The sequence below is a fragment of the Rhamphochromis sp. 'chilingali' genome (assembly GCF_963969265.1).
Source record: "Rhamphochromis sp. 'chilingali' genome assembly, chromosome: 6".
Lineage (NCBI taxonomy): Eukaryota > Metazoa > Chordata > Actinopteri > Cichliformes > Cichlidae > Rhamphochromis > Rhamphochromis sp. 'chilingali'.
This window is the reverse complement of record NC_137933.1, coordinates 30141613-30169454: the sequence shown is the minus strand read 5'-3', so window position 1 is coordinate 30169454 and position 27842 is coordinate 30141613. Positions and strand designations below refer to the sequence as shown.

General features: G+C 39.7%; 1 protein-coding gene across 2 annotated transcripts in view; it reads right to left on the bottom strand.

Moving 5' to 3' along the window:
• The window catches only part of LOC308398560 (talin-2), a 99424-nt gene that overhangs the window by 32802 nt on the left and 38780 nt on the right, over positions 1–27842 (bottom strand). For both annotated transcript variants that reach the window (XM_080885260.1, XM_080885261.1), the window contains exons 3-21: positions 20525–20696; positions 19590–19687; positions 17274–17403; positions 16959–17111; positions 15599–15741; positions 15138–15265; positions 14920–14983; positions 14707–14811; positions 12255–12410; positions 11297–11398; positions 10801–10877; positions 9905–10085; positions 9642–9755; positions 9396–9504; positions 8419–8627; positions 7372–7470; positions 6657–6824; positions 3797–3931; positions 3551–3710 (exon numbers count right to left, since the gene is read on the bottom strand). In XM_080885260.1, the coding sequence (XP_080741386.1) occupies positions 3551–3710; positions 3797–3931; positions 6657–6824; positions 7372–7470; positions 8419–8627; positions 9396–9504; positions 9642–9755; positions 9905–10085; positions 10801–10877; positions 11297–11398; positions 12255–12410; positions 14707–14811; positions 14920–14983; positions 15138–15265; positions 15599–15741; positions 16959–17111; positions 17274–17403; positions 19590–19687; positions 20525–20660 (2467 nt within the window). In that variant the 5' untranslated portion in view covers positions 20661–20696. The remainder of the gene's footprint in view (positions 1–3550; positions 3711–3796; positions 3932–6656; positions 6825–7371; positions 7471–8418; positions 8628–9395; positions 9505–9641; positions 9756–9904; positions 10086–10800; positions 10878–11296; positions 11399–12254; positions 12411–14706; positions 14812–14919; positions 14984–15137; positions 15266–15598; positions 15742–16958; positions 17112–17273; positions 17404–19589; positions 19688–20524; positions 20697–27842) is intronic.

Genomic DNA, 27842 nt, shown 5'->3' with positions numbered 1-27842 from the left:
CCTTTTCAACAACTGCTTTCTTTTGTACTGATTAGTGATAACGATGCAATAATGTTCCCATGCTGGCAAACCCTAGCGGAGCAGATAAACATTTTAACAAGACAGTATTGATTTTTAAATTTGAAATATTTTAATTTTCTATCAGTAAGACAACATAAAAGATCCCCTTCAGACATTTAAGCTTATATAAAATTTACACTGCTTTGAGCAATCTTTTTGTTTCTGTGGTTTTGCCACAAAAAAGCTCAATTAACTAAAAGGCAGAAATCTTTACAAAGATTCAAGTTTCACTAATACAAGCACGACTCCAGCTACATTATTAAAAGAGATGCATATGAGGTATAAGCACTGCGATGAGTGAACATCAGCTTTTAAACAACATGTGATATTAGAAATCCTGCTTGCAGGTACACATGTTTTCAGGTGAGCTCAGGGAAACGTTCAAAAGAATCAGATAAAATCCCTCTGGTGTCAAAGTGGAAAGAAAAAAGCCCAACAGATGTAACATTGATCAAAAGACCTTTTTTGATGGAAATTTTAAACCCAAGAAAGTATAAGGTAAGATACAGAATTTTTAAGCTTCCTTATTGTGCATTCACTTGTATTACCACGGTCTGAAGTAATAAATATGACTGAGGTGTAACAAGGGCCCTTTAAAAGAGAGCCTGGTGGGAGAGAAAGAAAATATACAAACATGTTTCACTCTGTGTGGGTGAAGAGTTGTATTCCTAATAAGATCTGGAGGACTTTATATCTCCCTTGTGACACACAAAGAAACCAGTGAATGTAAATATTACTAGCACATTTCAAACTTTCCTAGACTAAGATTACAGACTAAAATAGGGCTGTGCGATAAGACTATAATCTCATATCCCGATATTAAGACACCTATCGTCCGATAACGATATAAATCACAAAAGTGTAACATTTTCTGTAAATTCTGTGAATCTCCGGCAGCTCGACTTGCGGGAAGTGTTTCCAGCTGGGCGTCGTGTACCTGGAGTCGAGTGTTTTAACCGATGCATGAAACGATACATTTTTAGACATAAGTTGTAACAGCCGCCGTTTGCTTTGTGAGTATTTATTACACGGCGTGCTGCGGGGGAAAGCCTGTTCTAACGTTTGAGTCTAAGGTTTATTTTTTAGCACCTGACCGCTCTTTTTTGCTTCTCATCCGTAAACACTCGTCATCTTTCACGTGATTCAGTTTATTTTGAAAAGTCTCAACAGGATCTTGAGCTTTATTGTGAAAGGTTCATGTGGAACAAGCGGACACGCGGTGGTTTTACCGTCGTTGTTGCTAACGACAGCACATAAAAACAAACGCTTGTCTGTCTGTAGTGTGGTTATATTAAATCTAAGAGAAAGAGAGAACTTTAAGAAATTAATATAACCACTACAGTGACCATCAAAATAATGAAAAAATATTGCCCTAAACAGTTTATTTTGCGACACCACGAAACAAACGATAGCGTAAAATGAAACGATAGACGTTTTTATGTCTGTGAAGGTTCTCAGTCATCCAGGTCATCGTAGTCAAAAGAGTTTGTCAAGCTCTTTTGTCTATCGTCAAAAGCTCTTTTGACGATAGACGTTTTTATATCGTCATATCGAACAGCCCTAGACTAAAATATTTAAAAAATAAAAAATGATGAAAGAAATTATTGTTTATAATCTATGTGCCAAAGACACACACCCTAAAAGCTACTTTACGATAAGCCTCTGTAATTCATGTGACTGTCTAAGGTGATCCTTCAACCTGACACTACTGACAGAGCGACTCTTTTAATGCTCTTCACACTTTATCTTTTTTATACTGGGTGTGACATAACATAACATACCGTCTTTGACAACCAGTTCAAAGGCGGCGTTTTCTGTCGTTCTTCTTTTATTTAGCTCTCAGAAGAATAAACAGCAATTTCTACTGTAAGGCCAATCACTTTGTCAGAGCTGACCTCTAGGCCCTGACATTCTCAGTGCATCTATATCCATCTATTGGTCTTTCTCTACTGTCAGGCTTGTTAAAATCACTGTCAGCTTTTCTCTGTGGACTCACAACGCCTGACAGGAGTCCATTCAAACCCAGCATCACATCAGTCTGTCAGAGGAGAAGACAGGAAGAGGCACAGATACACAAAAGCATCTACTCAGGGACTGCAAGCCTTAGAGATGTGGTAAGCCAGTTTTTTTTTTAAAGAAAAATGCACCTACTGGCACTGTTTTAATGTATTTGTCTATTTAAACTCAAACTTCTTAGAATAACAGGTTGAGTTTCACATTTTTAGCTCTAGAGTAGGCTGTGGTAACTATTTATATACTTATGGCTGGTTCTTTGGAGGATGCTTCAGGCCGATTCAGCTCTCATGGGTTAAAAGTGTTGATAAGTCAACGCTGACACTTGATTTCACTTGGACAGCTTAGATGGCACTTATCAGCTAGTAGCTGTGAGCTTTGCCTACAAGCCAATGAATGTGTTTTAGTCATTGTTTCATTTCTTCGTGTTCATTTTTCCCCCTTCTCCAGATTATCAGCAATTACTTTCATAATACTTCTAAATTTGGATGATGGAAACAGGTCATCAGCAAGACAAAGACACATAACATGTTTACTTTATAACTGTCTCCGTTTTAGCATATTAGCATGCTGAGTTTTCTAAATGAGCACTTGACCCAGAGTTGAAGATGATCTGGTCGCCCCACCAGTTCATCTGCCTCCATCCTCTTTTGTCACATCAGTCATGAATTTTTTTTGTGGTCTTTCTCTTTTCCTCGTGCCCAACAGCTCCATCTTCAATATCCTTTGTCCATTGTATCTGCACATGTCCAAACTGTCTCATGTCTTCAAACCGCTAAACCTGCACCGTCTCTCTGATGTCCCCGTTTCTAATCCTGTCCATCCTGGTCAATCGCAACAACAATCTCAGCATCCACAAATCTGCCTCCTTTTTTTTTGTTTAAATCAGTGTCACTGTCTCCAAACCATCATAGCAGGTCTCACTACCACCTTGTAAACCTTCACCTGTCACAAATTACCCATGACGCTCACACTGTCCATTGCTTAGGATGACTGACCCCAGGTATTTAACTTGCTTCTTCACCTGTCCACTTGCCTCTCTTTCACACACTGGCTCTTACAGACTTTAATTCCTCTTCTATCTAGAGCATACTTGCACCTGCTTCCTACTCTTACTACAGAGCACAATGTCACCTGTGAGCATCCGAGTCCATGGAGACTCCTGCCTGCCCTCATCTGTCAACCTGCTCATCACCATCACAAACAAGAAGGGGCTCAGAGCTGATCCCTGATGTAATCTCACCACCACCTTGGACCCATCTGTCACGTCTAGCACATACCTCATCACTGTCTCACTGCCTCCTCATACATGCCCTACACCACACTCATATACAGCACTTGTCCGTCACTCCTGTCGTCCTCATACAATACCACCCTTCCTGACTTCAAGTGAGGAAGGGTGGCACTGTACATGCACTGAATGCACAGCATATTTCAGATTTTAGAGTACTAGAAAATTCTCCTCAATTGGACTCACCAGCATCTCCCATTGAGCTGAAAATACTCTCAGTGACAGTCATAATGGTGTCCGTTGCCTGGTCATAGCGCCCAATCGGTTCTCCCCTTGAGGTGTACTGACGAACGTGTTGCAGGAGATCTCCTAAAGCCTGGCTAACCACGCTGGCTGCTGCACTCACCTTTAACACAAGAGATTCATTGTTTATTATTCCACCAGGCAGCAAAAGGTTTAGCGCAATGTTGATCTAAACTAAACCAAACTAACCTGCTTGAGAAGTTCGCCATCTTCTGTGGCTGAAAGGCAGGCCTGGACGCAGCTTTCCACCGAGCGGTCGACAAGCTTTCCAGCTTCAATTAACTGCTCTTGGCAAACTGGAGAACTGATAGTTGGGCTTACCACCTACGTCAACATAAAGATGAAAAAGAATATATATAATTACCTCTTTTGTGTGAGAAATGTAACACAAAAACATTTTTTTTTAAATAAAAAGGCCTCAAATCCAAACAGGAACCTGGAATAAATGAACCACTTTAACACTCTTTCATCATTAATTAAACAAAAAACCAAAGAACAGAGAAAACATAAATTTAAAAGGACTTCAGCATATGGCTGTCATCACGCTGATATGAACAGAGGTGAGGATTGGCTTTGTAAATGCAACTATTCAGATTAGGAGCCGGCAGGGCATTTAAACTAATTAGAGACATGTGGGCTGTACAATTACAGATGCACAAATATGATGAGGGCACAGGGTATTTATCAGTGCCTTAGCGTATACTGATTTTTTTTCCCCCACTATAAAAATGGAAGTTTGCGCTGCAGAAAAAAATGATAGGAGATTCTAATATTTGAGGAAATCATTTAGTTTTTATTAAATCTACAACACGGTTTTGTGATTATATCGCAAAGAGGAAACCAAATGCAGTCTTTCCCAAGTGTTTTTCTTGTAAAATTGTAAGTGTAATATTCACATCCAAGACAAAATAAACGCCAAGAAAATCCCCATTATTCAATCATCATTTCTAAAAAACAAGCATCATATTTAATGTATCTCATGGAAATACTGCTTGATGCGAGCCATTTAGTATAGCTTTGAAAACTTCTGTCTGAAAAGATTACAGAAAAAACAAAATAAAACCGCAGGGCAATTTAAAAATGAATCCAGTACATAGTTTACACAACCAAGCACTGACACCGAGTACTGTCTGCAGCACATGTAGCTGAGTAGTATCACAACTGAGGAGATGATGGCATTGCTTAAGTTTTTGAAATAAACAATTAACCCATAATTTTCCATATTGTACACACAAAGAATTTTGTTGGATCTTCACTATAATATACACAATCTCTATCTGCTTGTTTATGAACTCTTCCTGCGTGATTAATAGTTAAGCCAAACTTAGTACACAGGTACATCTTTGGCCCTTAAGGGTTCAAATAGGGTGCAAATAATTACATCATCATGTTGCCCAACAACCACCAACCAATGAGCTGAAATGACCCATTTGCAACATTTATGTATCTGTAACATCTTATGAAAGCATTACATCCTTTTAATTTCTTGAAAATAATGTCTTGAATCCATAAATCGTCAACGTTATTTATATACCGAATCACATTGCCTGGCATCCACCTAACAATGTACTAGCGCAGGACCTGAGCATTGGAGGGGATCAACAAAAATGGTTTCATTACGATACTTTCTCGCTCCTTCTTATTATGTATATCAGTTTATAAACAGACCAAACAATACTGTTGCATGGGCATGTACTAGTATATTAAAATCTGATCCAGTAAAAGGACTAGGATGTTACAATCCCTGACAAAGCATTGCTTTAAATGGAGAAAATCTTGGGGGATGGGTGTCATGAGGAAAAGCAGCCCAGAAACTTTACCCGCCGCACACATTGTTGTGTGCCTCAAGTTTCGTTCTTTTACCCAAGCTAATCTGCCAGTTTTCCTTGGTTAGGTTTAGGGATTAGAGATCTGATCTTAGTAGCTAAAAATTGGAAAACTTGTACCTGGCAGACTCTCTTTGTAAATCATTCAACATTTCCATGTTTTTGTCTTTCCTTTGTTACTCATGTTATAAGCTCTTTTAGCTAGCAAACCCAAAGCTACTGTCATTCAGAACATCAAATCTGACCTTAATATCCAGCATCTGCTTGACTCAGTTAAGGACAGAGTTATGGGGAGTGGTCACCAAAAACATGCCAATTAGGTTGTTTTTTTAATGGATTAACTATATATGAACCTTATTATAAACATAATAAATGTAATCTTTTTCGCCAACACTTGCAGTCAAAGTAAATGACGCTTACAACTCACAACCTCCACTACTTTGTTGTATTAACTAAAAACAGGAAAGAAGTGGGAGTATTTATGTCTGTTGGTTTGGTCCAATATTAGTAAAGGTGGATGTAAAATAAAACATTTTCTTCCATCGGCTGTGTGTGGGGAGAACACAGTGAAGAGTAAAGGAAAGACAAGTGATCTGTTTCACGCACGCACGCACGCACGCACGCACGCACGCACACACGCACGCACACACGCACACACACACACACACACACACACACACACAAAAAGACTGAAAAAGTTACTGATCCACATGTGTAAAGAAGAAGAGACAGACAAGAAGATATCATAATTAATACTATTTCCGATGTTCAGCTGATTCAGGTATATCCTACATTAATTCTCTTCAGGCTGTAAGGGGGCAATCAACTCCCCAGGCTGTCTTTTCCCCCCCCATTTGGCTCACATAGTTTTGATTATGGAGCGTGGACAGTTTAAGCTAAACGCAATGAATTGTTGTCAGTGTCACAGAGGGCCGATGGAGCAACGGAAAATATCTCTCAACCAGGAGTGAGATAGGAACTTCCGTGCTAAATCCCCTAACATTGAAGATCTATGTTTAGTTTATGGAATACATGCAGGAATATTAAAACAGCGGATGATATTTCAAAGTTGTATTCCTTAAAAGCCAGTACTGGTGTAGGCCCAAAAATGTAATATCGATCAAGTTTTTAAAAATATATGATTCATGCTTGTGACGACCGGTGAAGGAACAGAGCTCTTCACTTTCATTTCATATCACATCCAACAAAGCATATTTTTGTACCTTGGCACATGCCACCAGCTGAGAGGTGGACAGGGCACACTGTGTGGCTGCAGCAATGACCCGGTTCTGAAGGACGGTGTCCTCTGCAACCTGGGCCACATTCTTGGCCTTCAGCACCAACATGGCTGCTGCATTGGCCACTGCTTTCGCCAGATTCATCAGGACATCCTGTAAAGCAACAAACATAGAAAAAAAACTTGGAAATCCACCTCATTAGCAACATTATGTACCTGTACATATATAACATTTGATATAATAGCCATAAACAAATGGAAGAAATTGCAGCAGCAGCATCTTACAGTAGAAATGAACATTTAAACCAACACTATTGTGAAGCAAAAATCAGCGCAGGATTGTCTGCAGTTATATGCAACTAAATAAATCTCATCAAAGCTTCTGCCTCAATAATCCAATTAAACACACATACGCATTTAGCCACTCCACATCTGTTCAACTCATTAACTGAATTGTTGTAAAATGCAAAACAAGCAAAAAATGGAATGTGTTTAGGAAGGCAGGCTAAAGAAGAGCTTCATTGTATCTAGATTAAAAGCTAGAAAATCCTTCAACTCAAACCGAAAACATGGTCAAAATATGGAACAATATTTTGGTCTTTTTCCCCTGGATACAAGGCGATTTTGATTAAGTGAGTGGCAGTTCCAGAGCATTGACTTTTCTCTGAATGCAGTGAGGTGATAAATGGCTGCAGTCTCACCTGAAACCTCTCGTCTGTCTCGTTCTCTCCAATCTGGCGCAGGAGGTCTCCGCTGGCCTGACCAATGCTGCCTGCTGCTGTCAGCACAGTCTGTCTTGGCTGCAGAAAACACACAGGATGTGAAACTGTATTTAAACACCCGGCAGCATTTTATATCTTGATTTGTGTGTTGTGTGCGTTGGATCAGTAGCATCTAAACTCAAATCTACAATTCACCTTTCCAACTATCCGCATGCACAGCGATGCACACCTGTGTAAAGCTTAATGGTTTTCAGTTAAACACTGTACAGTACATAGATTATTTTTTTCAAACAAATTAACAACACATCCTTACATTAAAGTCCTTCAAACTAACTCCAAACTACGTGCCGATCAGCTCGGCTTCAATATCCCGTCTTTATTCAGATTCACCATAACAATTTAGTTAGTTAAAGCTGTCAAGCAGTGGAAGATGGTAATATAATTAGGTTAGTTCAGGACCAAGAGAGAAAATAGATTATTCAGAGACGATCCATTGTCTCATGGTAGAGCTGCTCTGTGACCAATTTGATTAGCGTTTTTTAGGTTGCCCATTTGGACTGAAGAAAAAGCTCCACAGGCACATACACACAAAATCTGGCATTTAATGGAGTACAAATGGTGAAAAGTTTGCTTGATGCTTGGAATCCAGAGTGAGGACTCATTTTCACACATTCTCCATTTTTTATGCCTCTATCAATGTGGCTACCCCTCCTCCTCCCCCTCCTCCCTCTGGTCTCAACACAGTGTGCAAATTTGGTCCTCCCTTCATACTTTAGCTTCTATTCTAATACCTCCTTTATGTCCAGACCTTATTTGACTTTAAACCGACAACCAAAGCTGACCTTCCACATATTACATATGCAGTAGACAATATTAATGCATACACAATGCTCCTTTTTAGCTTAGTAGCCATCGGTTTTGCCGCAGTAATAGATATGGCACTAAAATGTAAAGTAAACCTAAATACTGAAAGAGCTTAAATTGGTTTATTTTTATATTCTTAGAGTTTGGGGTGCTTTCGCTCACCTCTCCAGAGGCCGGCTCCACAGCCTTCAGCAGGTCAGATACGGTCCCTGCAAGTGTCCTGGCGGCCTTCATCAGGTCGTTGCCTCCTCCTACGTCGTCCTCCATGAGTGCAGCCAACAGCTTCACACCCTTTGACATTTCAGTCAGGTTGGAGGATATGGTGGTGATGGCGCAGCCCACTGCTGTGTAGTCTGTGTCGGTAGGATCGGCTAATTATGATTAAGAATGAACAGAAGAGAGGAGATCAGGAAAATATACAGTCTCAGAGAAGTGATTATAATAAAGGTACCCCAAAACGAAAGATTCACAGAGTCAGTCAGCTAACTATCAAAAGTATTTGCCTTTAACCAAGATTACAGACTTTGCATAATCACATAAGTCTATTTCAGCTGAGAGAAATAAGCACAAAAAAAAAAAACAACCCTAAAAAATAGTGAAGAAATTGGGAACAATTCCCAAGAGCATTAAGCTGAAAAAAACCACACCAATAAATGATTTTCAACATGAAGTGGCAAGACTGGCACAAAGCCAGCCGACACCTTCAGCAGCGCACAGTCTCCAAACCACAGCAGGATATGAGAGAGCTATTAGACTTTATACAGGTTCTACAATGATGATAATGAACACCAGAGTGATGGAAAATGTCTCCTTTAAAGTCACTAATTGGCCAAATAATTTTAACTGCAAGAAAATAGCGCCGCTAACACTGCCTCGTAAAAGTGTGAGCACCACTACTTTACAGGCCTTATGTAGAATTCCCAAAATACCTAATTGTGTTTATTTTAAATAAATGTCAGCACTGAACAGTGTATGCCAGAGACACGCTCTACTATTAAGACTGAAATGAATTATATTTTTTCCTATAAGCTAGACTAAATCCACGCTTTCTTAGTGGACAAACTGATTCATGTTCTGAAGACGAAATTAATAAAGAAAAGCATTATCAGATTGTGCTGACTCCTGCCAGAGCCACTGACCAGCCGTGAGGTTGACAACAGAGGCTGTTCCTGCAGTGATGGCGTCGACTTGGGAGTGGATCTCGTGTTTTGACTCATCCATCTTGTTTTGGATCCACACCTTAGATGCCTAAACAGAGACCACAAATCATCACTGACACATGTAAAAATACTACAAACATGATTTTCAATAACACATCTCATAGACATATTACTACTATTACAATATCAGCATATATATTAGAGTTCAAGTGCAATGCAGGGTACCATGTCTTGTCCCAGTGGTGGAAGGTTGTCCACCTCCCCCAGGTCTATCTGGGCTTTCTGCACAGCTTGCATGCTGGTGTTGATGGTTCCCATCAGAGCTTGTTGTGCTGAGCTCTGCACATAAAGATAAAAACATGTCACCTTACACTGCGAATATTAGACTGATTCTTAAATTCACTAGTTAATGTGTGCAGCAGCATCGCTACAACCACCTCTTACACGTGCGGCTTTAACAGGGAAGAAAACTTTACAGGCATCATTACCAGTGGTGGCATGTGTCCACGGTGCATCTGACCCATTGTGATCTGCTGCTGAGGGGATGGCATGGTACCCATGCTAAGTGATTCTGCGCCGATTGAGCCAGAGCGGATCACCCCTGGCAGCGCCACAGAGCCGTGCTCCACCCGGCCCATACGGTTAAACTGCTGCTGAAGGATGGTGGACCTGCAAATATGATGCATGTAAAACATTAGTCTTCTCATACGTGCATTTGTGACTGTGCACAAAGCAGAAAGATACTGAAAAGTCTTTGCAATGTGTACATCTGGCAGACAAAGGTTTGTTTTGTTTTTCTGCAGATAAGGCCTTCCAGAGTTTGGCTTACTATGTCTTTGTAATATTAAAGACGATTGCCTACAGCCAGTGAACAAGTCTGGATAAAAGCGGGCGAAGGAGGAGAAAAAAAATACAATAACAATTGCAACAAATACTCTCTCGGTTGAAAACAGGAAAGCAATATCAACTGAGGCATGAAAGGAAAAGGACTTCAGTTACACGCCGAGAGTCCACTGTGGCTCGGTGAGCTAATATACATCTAATAAGGAAATGTTCAGACAGAGCCTTTGCCTGTCCGGTGCAGCAAAATTTCCTCACATAATGATTATCTTTCAGGATAAGGAAGTGAGGTTCTGCGAGATGGATGTCTGAGCTGTGGTCACAGGCGGCAGAGAGACGGAAATAAAGAAAGACTTAATCTTGTGCTTTGTTCAAATAATATGAGAACGCCTTGTACCGTGCTATTGTGCTCACAGTCAAAGCATCATCATACGACCGTTTATACTCAACATATATTTGAATACAACTGGGCTTAAATAAAGACTGCTGATTTATGCTAAACAGAGGCTACATTGCCACTTTTGTTCAGCAGGAATGCACATACTTTTTCGGGGATACAGACTCCTCGAGCATTGTTGACTCCTCGTCACCTTCTAATCCAAAGCGATCCTTGCTTTGCTTCTGCAGGAAACAAAATAACAGAACAAAAATTTGAGTGACACAGAATTGCACACTTGCACAGGTTCATGACAAATTAGGTCATTCAGAGTAGAATACAACTAAACCTTGAACACACCTGTGATGGATGATATTCTAACCCCCAGAAAAAGGAGGGGACGACAGTTCTAATGCCTATAATAGTGATAGGTAATTGTGTTAACCATGGAACCTCAGCTGTTCACTCTAAGCTTTATTACCAGCTCCTGCTGTATACCGGTGCCACATGAGCCTTTCCACATGTGCTTCTTTTTTATTTAAATGGAGCTGTATGACACAGTGGCTGGGCTGTGTCTAGTATCAACAGATGTGAGAATTCATTTGTCACAGGAAGATATTGATTCGCGAGGATTCATCAGCATCTCCAGAGATAAATGTCTCACCTTTTTGAGAATGATGTCGATGTAACCGGCAATGAGCTGGGAGATCTGTTCCCCTTCAGTGGTCTGTACAGAGTAGTAGCTCTCTTGGTACTCCCCAAAGTCCTACACACACACACACACACACACACACACACACACACACACACACACACACACACACACACACACACACACACACACACACACACACACACTTCATTGTGGATTGTAAGGAAAGTAACCACTGCAGAGTGCGCTGTGCAGGCTAAGGATTTACTGCAAGGATTAGAACACTGGTTGACATCAAAAAGCTGCAACATACAGAGAATTGGATTAAACCAACAGCAATCTTGGGGTAGACGTTTTACAGGACACTGAAGATTTCTTTCAGCGGAGCATTGCAAAGGTTACTTCCACATGTATTGTTTAAAAAAAGGACTAAGTAAAATAAAGAGTTCTTTACACTCGCGCACTTAAAATGCTAAACCTTTCTACCATGACATCTTCCGAAAGCTGCAAATCAAACCTGAAATCACAGCGTCACGAAAAACACGCGGACTAAACGGCAGAGCACTCTGCCGAATTAACAGCAGGAAAGAGGCTGGGTTAATTTAATTAAGATGTTGCGTCTTCCAGACCTGCAAGATTAGACCCATGTTGCTGACACAAAGAAGGGATTTTGACACTGACAAAAAAAAGAAAAAAGTCTGTTCAATATCTGAAGTGCACCAGGGCCAAAAAAAGCCATGCAGGCTGAGCGTAACAGTGATTGTTTGCACCGCAGGAATCGTTGGGTTTACCGTGAGCCTGTCACTCTTATTTAGCATTAGCGACAAGATGCTCAGTGCAAACAGAATGAATAAAAGATAAAACACACCCCCCAACAGAGCCAGCATATCATGAAGTATTCAGAGCTCCTGCTTTCTGTAATAAATGTGCTACAAGTCTTAGGCTTAAAGGTAGAAAATGTGGCTCTTACCAAGGTGAAGCTCTTGGGTGATGCTGCCCACCTCTTCACAGTGGTAAGTGGCCACTCTTGAACTACATCTTTGGTCTTCTCATCCACTCTCATCACAGACTCTTTTGTGATACCCAAAAGCCGCGGCACCAGTTTATTCTTGCTCTTCATCTTTTCCTGCAAAAACAAATTTGAACCATGTAAACTTTACAACACTGTCAAAAACCACAAAATATAACTGAGGGTATAAAGTGCGATCAGAGACATTTGAAGCACAGGGCAGATTAACAAGTTAAGCAAATCATGTAAATTTATCTTCCTCTCAGCACAAAGGTCTAATTTTTCTGTCACAATGATATGTCAAGATGGGTACTTATCTGTTCAACCAGTGGGGGGGAAACGTTAACTTTTCCCAGTTAGCAATTAAAATGTTGCATCTTAAATCTTGTCTTTATCTGCCTGTCAACATCTTTCAACCTCCTGCTAGATCTCCTGTATTCACTAAACCTTTAATGTTATACTTAAGTTGCTTCCTAAGCCATGAAGCATTACATTTCCCCCCCCCCCCTTTTTTTTCTCTTCGATGGAAAGAGCAAACATTTGTTCGGGAGCTGCAGTTAGAGAAGAGACACAAAGTGATGGACTGTGACACGAGGGGCAAAGAGGTAAATTGTGCAAAAATCCTGAGGGGCCTGTAAACTCACTGGGGCCTCTGCAGGTTATAGGTTAGAGACTATCGGCGGATTTTTTTTTTCCCCCCACGGTTGTTTTTAAAATGTTTCTGCTCCGTAAAATTAACCTTAATGATGGCAGACAACAAAAGGTGAGCAGATATAATGGCTATCTATATTTTTATGTATAGAATAAAGGAATACACAAGCCACTCGCTAAAAGCTATTGAACCAATACAACACAGTAAGGCTGTTCAATATAACAATATATATCAGATGACGATATAAAAACGTTTGTTTCGTGGTGTCGCAAAATAAACTGTTTACAGCAACATTTTTTCATCGTTTTGATGGTCACTGTAGTGGCTATATTAATTTCTTAAAGTTCTCTCTTTCTCTTATATTTAATATAACCACACAAGCGCCTGTTTTTATGCGTTTTGGTTAGCAACAAGGACGGTAAAACCACCGCGTGTCCGCTTGTTTATGTTCCACATAGACCTTTCACAATGAAGCTCAATATCCTGTTGAGACTTTTCAAAATAAACTGAATCACGTGAAAGAGCAGATTATTTACGGATGAGAAGTAAAAAAAAAAAAAAAAAACCTCACAAAGAAAACGGCCGTTACAACTTATGTCTAAAAATGTATAGTTTCATGCATGTGTTAAAGCACTCGACTGCAGCTACATGACACGCAGCTGGAAACACTTCCCGCAAGTCGAGCTGTCCGAGATTCACAGAATTTACAGAAAATGTTACATTTTTGTGATTTATATCGTTATCGGGATGATAGAATTCTTACATCGGGATATGAGATTTTGGTCATATCGCACAGCCCTACAACACAGTGTTTTTTTGTTTTTCCTTTTCAAAAAACAAAAAAAACAAGATACATTTTTGCTCTTTATCCTTTTGTGATGAAAGCTATTAATGAAAAGCGCAAGTGACTTGTCCCAGTAATACCAGGAAATATCCAATTTTCTACTAGAGCGCAGCGAAGCTGACAGGAACAAATGATGCAAATGGAGATTTCCATTGCAGGATGTCCTCTTTGTGACTAATTACGTGGGGGGAAAAGTCACTCTGATACTCTTGTCAGAACAGTTTTATAGGTACTGCATTTGGAAGTCTGCAAATTGCTCCCATCAGCTCGTATCTGTTGGCAGCTGGACTTCTTCAAGAGATTCAGTATCGCTGGTTTACCTGTGCAATGTCTCCTTGTATATCTCATTCACTCCACTTCCTCCCTACTCACTCTGAAATAATCTTAGTGCCACACTCGGCTGCACAGACAACATTTGGTTTCCTTCCAGGAACACACTGAACTCCCTGCAGAGGAGGTGCTGCCAGTGTGTGTTTGTATGTGTGTTAGCGAGAGAGGTGTGCAAGGGGAAAATGCATGGCAAACAAATCACAAAAGGGTTCTTGCTTTTGCACGCAGCGCATTCTTTCATCTTGAAATTTTGGTTTTTTGCAACAGGTACTCTGCTTAGTTTAAGGTGACATAACGAGCTGCGAGAGTTCAAATAGGAGCAGACAGTTTATACAAGCGGAGTCCACCATCAGCCTCTTTATCCAGTTAGCACCAAACCCAGAGGACAGATTTCATGCTGTGAAGATAAAAGGCTCCGACTACAGTTCGGCTAATTCCAAAATCTGCTTCCTATTACAATAAATAAAAAAAATAAAAAGGCAAGTAGAGAACTTGAGGCTATATTTTTACTTTTTGAAGGAATAAAATAGGGCATTGGTACTTCAAACATTTGGTAAAAGGACAAATGGATGATTTTAAAAACTTACCTTGACGAGGAAGAAGGAGACGCCGTATGTCCGCAGAGACCGCGCCAATTTGACATACTTTACTTTTGCCTCAATCTCGGTCATCTCGCCACAGTTCTTGTGCTCCTGCAGGTCAGATTTTTCATGTATTGATTTTCAGAACACTGAAAATCCCCCCGTTTCACGCTTGTGCACCAATGTGTACATTTATCAAAAGGGACAACACGAACACACCTGGAATATTTTCTTTTCAGCTCCTCTCTGCTTTATGTACTCTTTGGGTAGAAACTCTTTCAGGCTAGAAAAGAAAGGAAAAATAAGAAGCTGAAACTCATGAAAAAAGTCTGAACTCTCCTTTTGTTGTTTCCTTTTCTGTTTATTTCTGACAAAAAGAAAAAAAAACCCTAATATTTTACAAGTTTTTCCACAGACGTCATGACACAGATGCTTACTCCAAGAATCCGGGTTTGTGTTTATGCTCTATGTGAGGTCCAAACTGGATCTGGGCCTGAATCCCTCCAAACTCGCAGGCCTTATCAAACGAGACCGGGTGGGAACCGTTCAGGATATCATCTCGAGCCTAAAAGACAAATTAAAACGGTCAGTAATTAACTGTAGACATCAAGTTTATGACTTTATTTTCCACTGTATCTGTTTTCTAGACTTGCATAATTCTTAATTGATCAAAAAAAGCCAGCCGTGTGCACATTTTGTAGCTGCTTGTCACCATTAGGAGACAAGAGAAAAATGGATTTTACTGCATATCGTCTGCTCACATCCTGTTTTACTCAGGAGAGGAGAGACACTCTTATCCGAGTGTCTGTTTTTGACACTGGCAAACTGCTGCTTCAACAGTCATGAACTGCTGAAATGAAAAATGAGAGGAAGACATATTTAAAAGTAAGTTCCAGACCTGTACGTAAAGCAGGTTGAGTTGAACTGGGTCTCTGGAGTCTACATTCTGGTCAGAGTAGAAGAACTTGCGTCTCAGGAGAAGAGTCTCGTTCTCGTCCACTCCCTGCTCCCTGAATGTTCTGCTATGGTCCAGCCAGTTCACTAAAAAAATTAAAAAATAACAAGTTCATAGAAATCTCTTGTTAAAGAGGCATAGGTCTATTATCTTTATTTAATGTTCACCATATACAATAGCAAGTTTGTTTTGTGTGTGTGGTTTATTTATTTATTTATTTATTTTTTACAAGTATTTGTTTTTGATAAACACCAAATTGCATCTTCACATTCGTGGCTGGAAAAAGCAAATGTAAATACATTTTGCCCAATTAAGAAAAAAAAGGGCCACCTGTCATCTCTGTAGCAAATTTCCTCATTTGTGGCACGTGGCCCTTTTTTATAACTCAACTGTTTAAATTGTGCGAAAGCATAAAAGTTCTGCAGTGTTAGGGGCGTGGCTGCTTTAAGTGGCAGGTGGGTGCTGAAACAGGCAGCTGCTGTCTGCTACGCTGTAGCTAAACTCATAACAGTGTTTGCAGTGCTGGAGGCTCACTTTGCAGTTAACTGTACTACAAGCCAGTTTAACTATTTACCTATATGTTACTTAGCACTAATAAACAGGTATCTGTGGCTATGGATCCACCTTGCCACCCAGGTTTGGTAGGGCTGCATATTCCTCCAAATACCGTAACTTTTGGCTTCTGAAAGCTAAGACGGCTAAAATGCTAAATTGAGGTTTAAAGATGGGACTTCAAACCTGCTGTTCATGGTGGCTCCATCTTTGTTTTATATACATTATAAGCTTATGGGACAACAAATGCTGCAAAGTGAATTTATGGACATTTATTTGGATTTGACATCAACTATAATTACCATAAATTAAACAGACTATGGTCCCAACCAGACTAATCTACATCCCCTTATTCTTGAAATACAAGCAAGTCCATCTTTCCTGTCTCTATTCAGTCCTTCCCAGGTGAGGCTCACCTTTATTACAGAGTAAGGCTTTAATCTTCTGCTATATGTGAGGGAGTAAAAAGGGAAGGAAGCAGTGATTTTGCACACAGGCACAGAATAACAGCTGCATTCCTATCTTGGATGCAATATAGGCAGGAAGTGAGATGTTTTGACCTGGGATCAGGAGTTTAGATTTAGTACTCCCACATTCCAGTGAAAGCTGGTAGATATCGCAGAGAGCTGTGAACGTGGGCTACTAAACTGCCGCTTTCCATATATAACATGTTTCTGGTAAAAGACTTCACTTTAAAAAAAATAAAAAAAATAGGGAAAACTTGTGTTTTCATTTTCTTTCTTGAACTCACAGTCATCGTCTGTGTGAAGCTTGGCTTTCAGCTTTTCCATCTTCCTCTCGTCTCGCAAAAGTGTTCTGTCTTTCTTCAGGGTACCCATGCCATCCTCCTTCTTCTCCTCCACCGTCTCCTGGATCAGAGAGTATTCCTCGTAGTTTGTAATGCCTGGGGAAAGAAAGGATTCCCATCAGAGATAGGAGGAAAAGGATTTCACATGGAAAGATTATTCTTTTCTTGTGTGTGTGTCCATAAAGGTTCAGCACAGATTCAACAGATTTGTAACACAGAGAGGATTGGCAGCACAAGAAAACAAAAGATATGATGTACCTATTCTACTGCATATAGTCACAAGCAGCTCTCCCACTGTTTTGGAGTCGTCCACCATGATAGTTTTGACAGCCCCATCCAGCATTTTAATTTTCTGTGGTCTTTGCTTCTTCTTGTATTCAAGAATATCCTGGTTGAAAACAAAAAAGGTAGAGAGAGGGGGAAAATGTGAGTAAAATGAAGAAAGAAGAATGAAGGGAGAGAGAGAGAGTCAAAGTAACTACTTAGAAAAAGATCACAAGCATCCAGGTTGCGTAGAGAGAGGGGAGAATAAAGGCCAGAAAACCGTATTTAACGGCTGCCTATCACAGCCTGCTGCTCCCCTCCAATCTCAACAATGAGACGAGATTTGGTTCAGAATAATTGGTCACAGTCATGCCTTCTACCTGGGTTGCCTTTGGTAGATTTAAAGAGGAGAAACCATTTAGAGCTGCAAAACCACAAGCACAAATGTACCGAGGGGCTGTGATATGCAGTTAAATAGAACACCAGAGTGTATCAGGCCTTTGGCAGTGAGAATCAGAGCCTCTGAAACAAGCTGGCAAGCGATCTAAAGCTGGCTATAGCACTTCTTTAAGGATCGCTTTTAAAATCTTCTTTCGATGTTCTCAGTGTCTTGGTTCCCAGTTGTAGCTTATGCTTTTATTTTCTCGGGGTGCTTCTTTGTTTTGTCTTCCTGTGCATGATGTGTGTCTGAATGAGATTTTTGGCAGCTGTTTCAATTTCTCTTTAGTGAATTTATGTCGATCGAAAATGTTTTGTTTTTTTTTAAATTCAGATAAAATGTTTAAATACACTCAAACAATGAAGCATTTTGCTGATATATTCAACACTGCAAGGCTTTAACTCCCACTCCCAGTCTTAATGCCAGGTAACAGAAGTATTGTTAGCAGAGGCGGGAAGTAACAAAGTATCAAGACTTTGAAATTGTATTTAAGTAGAATTATTTTGTCCTTCCTACATTATAAAACAAGTACCTTTAACTTTGTACTTCTTATATTTTGAAAACAGGCTTGTTACATTACATTAGGTAACATCTGAGGGGAGATATTTCCTGCCATTACACACATTTAAACAAAACTAGACAATCTACTGGTGGATCAATCGATGGTTACACACTTAAAGGGGAGGGTGAAAAAGACAAAAAACAGGAAGAAAAAATACATAAAAAATACACAAAATGATATGACTTATTGTACTACACTCAGGGGTTATGGTCGCAATACTTCTGATTCTAACTAGCACTGCAGAAGAGGAGTGCGCATGAAGGGAGTAAACTCTTTTTCTTTTAAGTGACGGGTAATTTCAGATTTCTGGCAGCTCACCAAATATCAGCAAACACACAAAGTGCTGGTCTGTAGTTTGTCACACAGTGTGTCTGCTAACTAAATGTTCAGCTGCCGTATTTCCCAGGAAGGGAAAAGAATGAGCTCTAACTTTACAAAGAGATGGAAAGATATAAAGCCGGACAGCAGAGGGAGAAGGCAGCTACTCCAGGACATTTGATAATGTGGAAATTTAAAGCCTTTTAAACACATATGGGATTTATAGAATAATCTTGCTTTTTTCATATTGTGAAATATTCTGCAAATCAAATTAAAGTGCAAAGGTTTCACTGATCTGTTTGCAGTAATGCACCATGTTGGATTGGTGCAGCAAAGCTGTGCTGTTCATAGTCAATGTTATGTTCCATTGAGGGTAAATTATATTTAAGTTGATGATGCTGATTAGATTCACTCACTAAATTCCACCTTTATGGGAAATCAGCCATGATAACTCATATAATATCTGCGTATATTTGCTCAGGTGTGGTGGCAAAGTCACTCATCTATAATGCAGGCAAAGGCAAAGAGAGTTTTTCTCCGCTTCAGTTCTACTTAACAGATGTTCAAGCTGAATAAATTCATTAGAATTCGAATTTAGGTTGAAATGAGATTCACATTCCTTTGTATTAATATTATTTTTTATATTAGTATGGTGTTATTATGGCAGGAAGTTCAGTTAGCCTTTTATTTATTTGAGTTAAACCAGTACTTCCAACTTTTACAACTGTATTTTTTTATTTTATTTTTTTAAAACACAAGTATCTGTACCTCTACTTAAGTGAAGAGTGTTTGTAATTTTGCTACCTCCAATGATTAGAAAATGTGTGAGACGCTGGGACCACCAAGCATCAGTTTATGCTGTTTATGACACAGCGTTATTCACATGCGTGCGTGCGTGCGTGCGTGTGTGTGTATGTGTGTGTGTGCGTGTGTGTGCGTGTGTCGCCCCCATGATGCCAGTTATCCATAATTCACGGTTACATTTATTTACCCCATTGCGGAGCATGTAGTAATCCAGCGTCCTTCCAGATTCCAACCAGATGCCTTTTCTGGGGTCTTCATCCGAAAGAAACAGGCCATAGTCTGAAGCTGTAGCAGTGAGAAGAAACAACTCTACTTTAGACATTAAAGAACTGAAAATGACTCCCTAGGCCAGGATCAGATTAAATGACATCAACTCTATAATGACCCCTCTATGACAGCATTCACCACATGTTCTGTAACAATGGTCATAAGAGCGCAAGGCAAGTCTGTAAACATGGAAAATCAAAAGAGGGATGATGACTTTGGTGCTGCTGAATGGAACAGATAAGTCAGACCTGCTACTTGTGTAAAATGGAAAGCTAGCATTGGGGTCATGGAAGTAATGGCAAAAATTTCAGATTCCATGGTTGCTTAATTCAGTGGTTCTTAAACTGTGAGACTAACTTTGCAGAGTAAAGAGCCAATGAAATTAATTTTAACACGAATGTGATTTATGTAAAGCAAATTAAACACGATTTAATTGTCATATTGACATTTCAATCGCTGGATGTCAACTTGAATCAGTGATTGATACACAAAAACAAGTTGTTGTGTTTTTTGGGGGGGGGAGGGAGGGAGGGTCTGAAAGAAGGTTCATGTCTGAAGAAGTTTGAGACCCACTGACTTAATCAGAAGCAAAGCAGCCAAAATTGTGACATAATCTAATCCAAGCATTAGTTTATTGACTGCAATCCAATTTAAAGCAGTGTAAATGACATATAAACCTACCAAATGAGACTTTAACGTCTCTACATTTTGTAAATCAAATATTATCTAAGCCACATTTCCATCATATTGCTTTTTGCTGCAAAAGTCTTCACCACAGCCAGTAAAGTTTATACTTCTCTCTTTGTCTTTACAAAGAAAACCAAGTTTTTGCAACCAAGTAGAGTTAATTCTCACCCTGTCCAGTTTGAGCCTCTGGGACCCTCTCTCTGATGATCCTGCAGGCATCATAGACAGCTGTGGAGGGCTCAAACTGCATCGTCTTCACAACGTTGCATTGCCGCACGCAGATTTTCAGTGACAACGCCACCATCTTGCCAGGCGGTGCGGGCGAGCGCTGCAGCTACACCTGGCAAAAATCAAAGAGGTTGAGTTTATTAACAAGGCGTGAGTCTCAAATTTGAGCAGAGGGAAGAAACTCGTTGAACAGGATAAAAGAGCCAGATGGTGAAGAAGAAGAATGCCCCTTCAGTTGTTTTGGAGGGGAGGGTCTCTGAAACACAAATCTCTCTATGCTGTTTTTATATTCTAATATTTCTAATATATCCAGTGTGGCACCACTGTGGTGCTTCATGCACGGGAAAATGCATAACCTAAGCTCTTGTAGTATATCACTCTTTCATAACACATACTTAAGGAAAACATCTCCTTGCACCATCATAAACAATGAAATTTTCATGCTTCATAAAACAAAAAGGAGCTAACAAATTTATCACTTTTTGAAAATGGCCCATCTGGTCCCTGCTGGGGACAAAGAAAAAGTCTCTTCTCTGTGAAAGATTTAAAACTAAAGCAGAAAAGCAGCAACAACAACAACTGGAAGCAGAGAGGCAGCTCTCTACAATTGTTTTCATACTAGGTGGGTAAAACCCGCTTAAGTCGTTGATGTTTCTTTGCCAATGGGGGGGGGGGGGGGGGGGGGGAAGCAGCAAGAAAAGCCTGCATGAAATTTCCTTCTTCAGAAAGGAAACAGAGCAATTTCCAACTAGAGCAGGGCGATATGGCCAAAAATATTTATCACGATATATATTTGAAAATTTGCGATAACGATATAACTGACGATATAATTGATGCGAGACAAAATACAACTCCACAACATTACTAGCGCAAAAAGACAACCTTCCATTTATTTTCACGTAAACAAGAAGCTGGTTTTTATGTACACTAAAGCTTTATAAAAAAATTTATCAGTGCAAATGCAAATTCCTTGCTGAAAGTTTAACCCAAAGGCATTTCCAGTAGAAATTGGCTGACATATCCTGAGCATAACCATGTATAATATCCACTGAAGTTAAAAAGAGGTGCTTTGCAACATTAAACTGCAGTGTGCAGTACGCATTTTTCGGACCATAAGGTGCACAGGATTATAAGGCACATTAAGCGAAACAAAGCAGTCAGATAAATCAAACTTTATTAAACTCATTCTTCTTGCTTCCTCCACTTCTGTACCATTGATTCATTAATGTTGAATTCTCTGGCAGCTGATCTATTCCCATGTTGTTGCAGTATATTAATGACTAACCTCGTATTGTGGATGGATTATCTCAGTTGTTCTCCTGACTGAAGTTTGGTCCGTTTACAGCATCCTGCCATGCGATTGCATTTGTCTCTAACCATGAGGAACCTTCACGTTAACTTTTATAAGTGGAAAAGTGTTAGTGTTCGTCCTCCAGCTTCACTGTTATGTTATGCTAACATAGCTGTGTCGCTAGCGATCACGTAGCACATCATTATATACCAGCTAGCCCAACTTCAGTAACCCTACAAACGTCACCACTGTTTAGTTTCCTGTCTTCATTTATGTTGGAAGTGATAGCAGAGCTGTACGTTTGAATGTTTTCAGAAATCTCTCAGTCAGAACATGCTATATCATGCTTAGGTAACTAGCGAAACTAGCGAGCTAACTTCCGCTAGCTTCCTGCTAACTTCTAACTCCGTTAAATGTAATAACTTTTGTTTTCATGGATGCCTGGAAGTTAAACTTTATAGTTACACCTGGTAAAGCAGCAATGCTGATCGTTTTATTAAAGATGAAAGAATTTAGACAGTTTTTAACTCTAAGTGATGCTGCAGTGTTGTTTGACCTGAAGCATACGGAGTTTAGGACCCAGATTACTCCCAGATTTAAGAGCATCTTAGTCCGACAAATACGACAATAACAACGGCCGCTTGCATGTTCTGCAAAAAAATGTGCTTTGTTGTGTATCTGACGGACAAACACCAAACCAGTTCCACATCATGGAAGTTGCAACATTTTTACAAACCAATTCTGGTTCCTCAACAATCGGCCATGTGCGTATGAAAACAAAGGCACTGCGCATGCGCGTTTTACTCCCATTCTATCGCGATATTTCATTTTCCTATCGTTGCCTAACATTATACCGGTATTACCGTGAACGGTATAATATGGCCCAGCCCTATTTCCAACTTATCTAAGATAAAGTCAACATGAGTCCTACATTGTTGAAATAACAGAATGCTTGATGTTCTCTTGCAACACGCAAACCAACAGTGTAAGAAAACACACGCTGTCAATCATCTGTCCATTCTTTTTTTTTTTTAAAAAAGAAAAGAAAAGAAAGACAATACTGAGATGAAATAATGAAAGTCCTCTCACACACTGCTGCATTTTTATCTTAGATGCTATAAAAATGCTTGCTTTAACAATAGTTTTCAGCGTGTAACGTGCAATTTTAATCCATCTTAGACAGTTTTATGTCATTAGAAATGCACGAGGAGGAGGAGGATGCTCGTACACTTTCAGATTCAACACTGCTGCGATTCACAACTAAAACGGAGAAAAGGGAGAAAAGAGTCGTGACCTCGCTGACAGAGCACATCCTGTCTGTCACCAATGAGAACATATACCCTGTGGCACAGGAGAGTCAAAGGTCAGAGGTTAGCCTGGGCCATAGCTGAAGTACACAGGCAGCTTCCCCTCTGCTCCGCTGGCCTCTAACCCTGACTCAGACTCTCAAAATCTGGTTCCTATGTGAGATTAACTCGCACAAAGGATTGGAGCGTTCGTCTTGCACCATGTTGACATGTCACCGTGGTATTCTGAAGCCGGTAATAACACAGCCAGGCATTTTTCAGATATGCATCTCAAGTTGGGTAAAAAAAAAAAAAAAAAAATCCATTATGTTAATATGTGTTGTGTCTCAGTTTAGCACTTGTTAAAATGTTCTATTAACAAACCATTTACGCAGACTTTCAAGCCTGTACATTCCTTATTGCTGTGTATTCCGTCTTAGTCAGTCAAGCCTTTTCCCAAACCTCCTGCTGATAGTTCCTGGAGCCAATCCAAACACTTCAACCGCTAACAACTGGCTCCTACTCAAAATATAAGAGTGTCAGATCATGACACTAGCAAAAACACCATCCTAAAATAGATATGAGCTGCTATTCTGGTGATCGCCCGCTAACCAACAATATGAAAACATCTGTCTTAAAAGACCAGTTATCAGCTATGAAAAAACCAACAAGGTGAGCTTGTGGGAACCCTGTCAGGGCTGAGGGTGATTTACACGTATATGAACAGATTTCTGGAATACTACAAATTCTGCATCGCTGCGTGAAGCATCAGCAGCATCTGTTTCAGAGTCACGGTCATGATTGTTTTGGGGTCTTTTTTTATATTCCCTTTATCTGCTAAGCTTACAGTGCTTTCTATCTTTTTGCCAAGAAACAAACTTTACAGAATTTCAGAAATGTAATCATCAGCCATTAGTGGAGAAAGATGAACAGGAGGAAAAGATAAACATTAACCCCATTTCCAAAAAAGTTGGGAATGCTGCGATCACAATAATAATGGAACCAATGATTTGCTTATAATTTAAAATCTTGATCTGGAATATGGCCATGTTTCCCACCAACCTGCATCCATAAGAACAACGATTCCTATACTGACGTGATGGGATTTAAGCTGCTTGATATGGAATTTCAAAAGTTTCTCTTTCTTCTAGTGCGGTCAGCGTTAATCTCGTTAAAATGACGTTAACGCCATAACCGCATTAACGCGGCAAATCTCTGTTAGCGAGTTAACGCGGATCGCCCCATGCGAGTGCTGCACGGCGTCAGCGCGCTTAAGCTCGTTAATACGTTAGCGCTGTGCAGCCCCTGATGTCATTAATGTCATTTTAACGACATTAGCTGGCAGCACTACTTTCTTCATATCATTCACTTCATATGTATTCAGTAAAGGTTTTCAGTGGATGAAATATCTGGAATCGCTCCAGTCCTTCAATTGAGCCAGCCCTCTTCTGCTTCCAAGGAGCCAGAGTTTCTTGCAACCTTTTAAAGTGCTCTTGAGCAATAGTTCAAAGTTTTTCTTTGGACATTTGCTACTTTTTCACACCAGTGATTGTAATTTTCTGAAGAATTTTTAAAATTCTTTTTATTTAAACAACATTCAAGCATTTCTGTAAAAAGGTTTGTAATATTACAAAAAAACTGTGACAGGGGAAACACAAGTAGATTCAGCCAATCACTAACAATAAAGGAGGTATGGCACCACAAGCACAAAAATCCATTTTTGACTGCAACTTTATGCATTTTCCCTGTTTTGAACATTTAAACTGTAGCATAACACATCTTATTAGTGTCAACCATGCTGCTGAAATGTTATTCTGTGCAGTCTCCCATTTCAATACAGGTGGCAAACCTGGCGATGGATAAGCACAGTGAATGCACAGTAAAGCCACACACCGTTTGGGTCCCGAGTCAAATCGGAAACTAAAAAAAAGAAAAAAAAAAGAAAAAAAGAACACCCACACAATCGGCTCACACAAAATCCTTTTAGCCTTAGCAGTAATATGAAAATTGGTTGTCACACAGCATGTTTTACTTATCCTCCTTTAAACCCTTTTGAGCTTCTGTAAGATGTGAATCCTCTGTGAATTATAATTCCATTTCACTGCACACAAACAACATATTCACGAGAGGAACCGATTTGTTTCCGTAAACAAACATGGCTAAAAACATCCCGAGCATGATAGCCGTCAAACATTTTACCTGCTAAAATCCAAATCACGCACGGTAAACCAAATGATGAGCTTGATTGAGAGCATGACACTCCCGATAAGGCCCATTACGCAAATATAAAGGTTCATCCTACATTAAGGCAAAGCAGCGTCTCTGTCGACGCCAGATTACCGGCAAAGCGTCCCATCGTGCATTTTCGCTTCTCTGAGATGAGAAAGGATTTGCCGAGATCAAATGTGATTGTAAAGCCCCCAAAACACTTGAGTACAGCCAACTCATTAGACCGCAACAAAATCCAATGAGGGAATACAGCTCCAGTGGGCATGCAGTACCAACTAACCTGCTCAGTAATCGTGTATGCACCTAAATTAAAGTGGCAACTCTCTTGATTTAGTTTTGAAAAAGAAAAAATGAATATTCAGACATAAAAAAAAACAAACACAAATTCTAAGAGGAACATAAATGACATATAAAGATTTTACCTCATTAGGATATTAAACTAATCTGTAAATAAAACTAAATTAAAAAAATGCAGAAAAATGAAGAAAAATATGAAGACAAAACCAAATCTTTTAAAACACCTGAGACTCGAGTCATGTGAGCAGCTAACATGAACCTGTAGCTGTTGACAAATCAAGTAGGAAATCCAATCAGTTATTGTAATTTGGAATGGATAGACTGGTGTTGTTAGCATGGCATTTAAAAACGTATTTTTTTTTAAATTTTGGTATATTGTTAGTCAGCCAGATGTTAATTAAAAACGAGTGTGGGAAAACATTCTAATATTACAACCCTTAATTTCCCAGATTTGGTAGTATATTAGCCAAAGCAGCAGGTAAAAGACCAATTAATTGATCAGTTTACAGGCAAAGAGAAAATCTATGGGTCTAAACATTTTTTATGGCAATAACCAAACAAAGAACTCAAAGACTTGCATCTCGAGTTTCACTTGATTCGATGAAGAGGAGTTTTGTTTTCGGTGACTACAGTAGTCAGCTATTTCATTCTTGGCATAATTTCGCTCCATTCTGGCGAATCCATCTGGAGGCAGGCCCGTCTGTTTGCCTGCACACTTTGATTACCTGCTCATCTGCTTTTATGTGGCTGTACAATTCATCCACCTGCATCAGGGTGTTGTCAGTTAGCAGCATTTTCTGTCTATTTTATACACCTGCCTCTCAAAGCTACACCTAAACATCAAAGCTAATTGCCACCAAACAGCAGAAGAGGAGTTAAAACCACCAGAATGTGAGGAAACGTTAGCGATTTTTAGGAAAGGAGGCCCCTCGAGCAGAGGAAAAGGTGCCGCTGCCCTCACACACCGAACCACCAGTACATGTAAGAGTAACACAGACAGAGAACGTATAAATCCTTAATCATTAATACACTGTAGACTCCCACACTCAACACAAAGCCTCCGTTCCCCTCCTGACTTTAAACCCACTGCACCAGTTACACCTACACTCCTTTGATGTACTGCAGGCTCACATAACGACGAATATTCAACAGGACCGCTTTGCTGTAAACAACATTTTTCATGTGACGTACACCAACCATAGCAGAAACTCATTCAGGGCCAGTTTAATCACAGTGCACTGGCCCTGAATGAGTAATAAGTGTGGATTTTCAGAGAAGTGTCACTAAACATGATGACTAATATACATTGTTCTATGTATATGTTCTATAAAAGTCCCCTTTATGACCACTCAGTACATTTCATGCATGGATTTTGGGATGTAATAATCTAAATTTAAAAACAGTTTGTTTTACTTCAATTTCTTAACCTTCACTAATTAGCACTACAATCAAAGAGCGTTTTTCACCAGAAAATTGCAGGTTATTACAGTCTATAGCCACGTGGTACAGTTTGGCCCTCTAATTGAATATGTGGGTGGAACATGTCTGCTGGTGTCATTACTTTTAGATCCTGCATAACTTGGCACCCTCATAGCTCAGAAAATTTAAGGAACTGTAAGAGCGTGCAGTTCAAAATCAAGCTATTACATTTTCCTAACCCTACCCAAATAATGTTCACATCAAAATGAAATCAAAACCTTAAATTGATCCCAGCAAAAGCGCAACCCCAAGTCATCCTAATACTTGGTTAAACATCCGCACCTTTCTGTTAAATGCTCTGCATTTCTGATAAGAAACAACTTGATCCAACGTTAGTTCATTTTAGTCTTGTGCTCTTACCCAACTAGAATTGTGGGTGGGTGGAAACTATCACCTCTATTATTGAGCAGAAGCTGGGGTAAATCCTGGTCAAACTGCCAATCCATCCACAGGATTAACACAGACAGGAAACAAACACCCATAATCAATTTAGAAAATAATTAAAACAAGCCAATATCTATATCTTTGGTTAGTGGAAGGAAAACAAGGAGAAAACCCAGCAATGTCCCAAATAATCCACAGGTTAAAATCCAGCATATTCGAGCTGTGATGCACCGACACGCCATACTTATTCTTGATTCTCTGTCCTATGATGAATGCCATCACAAAGAAAAAC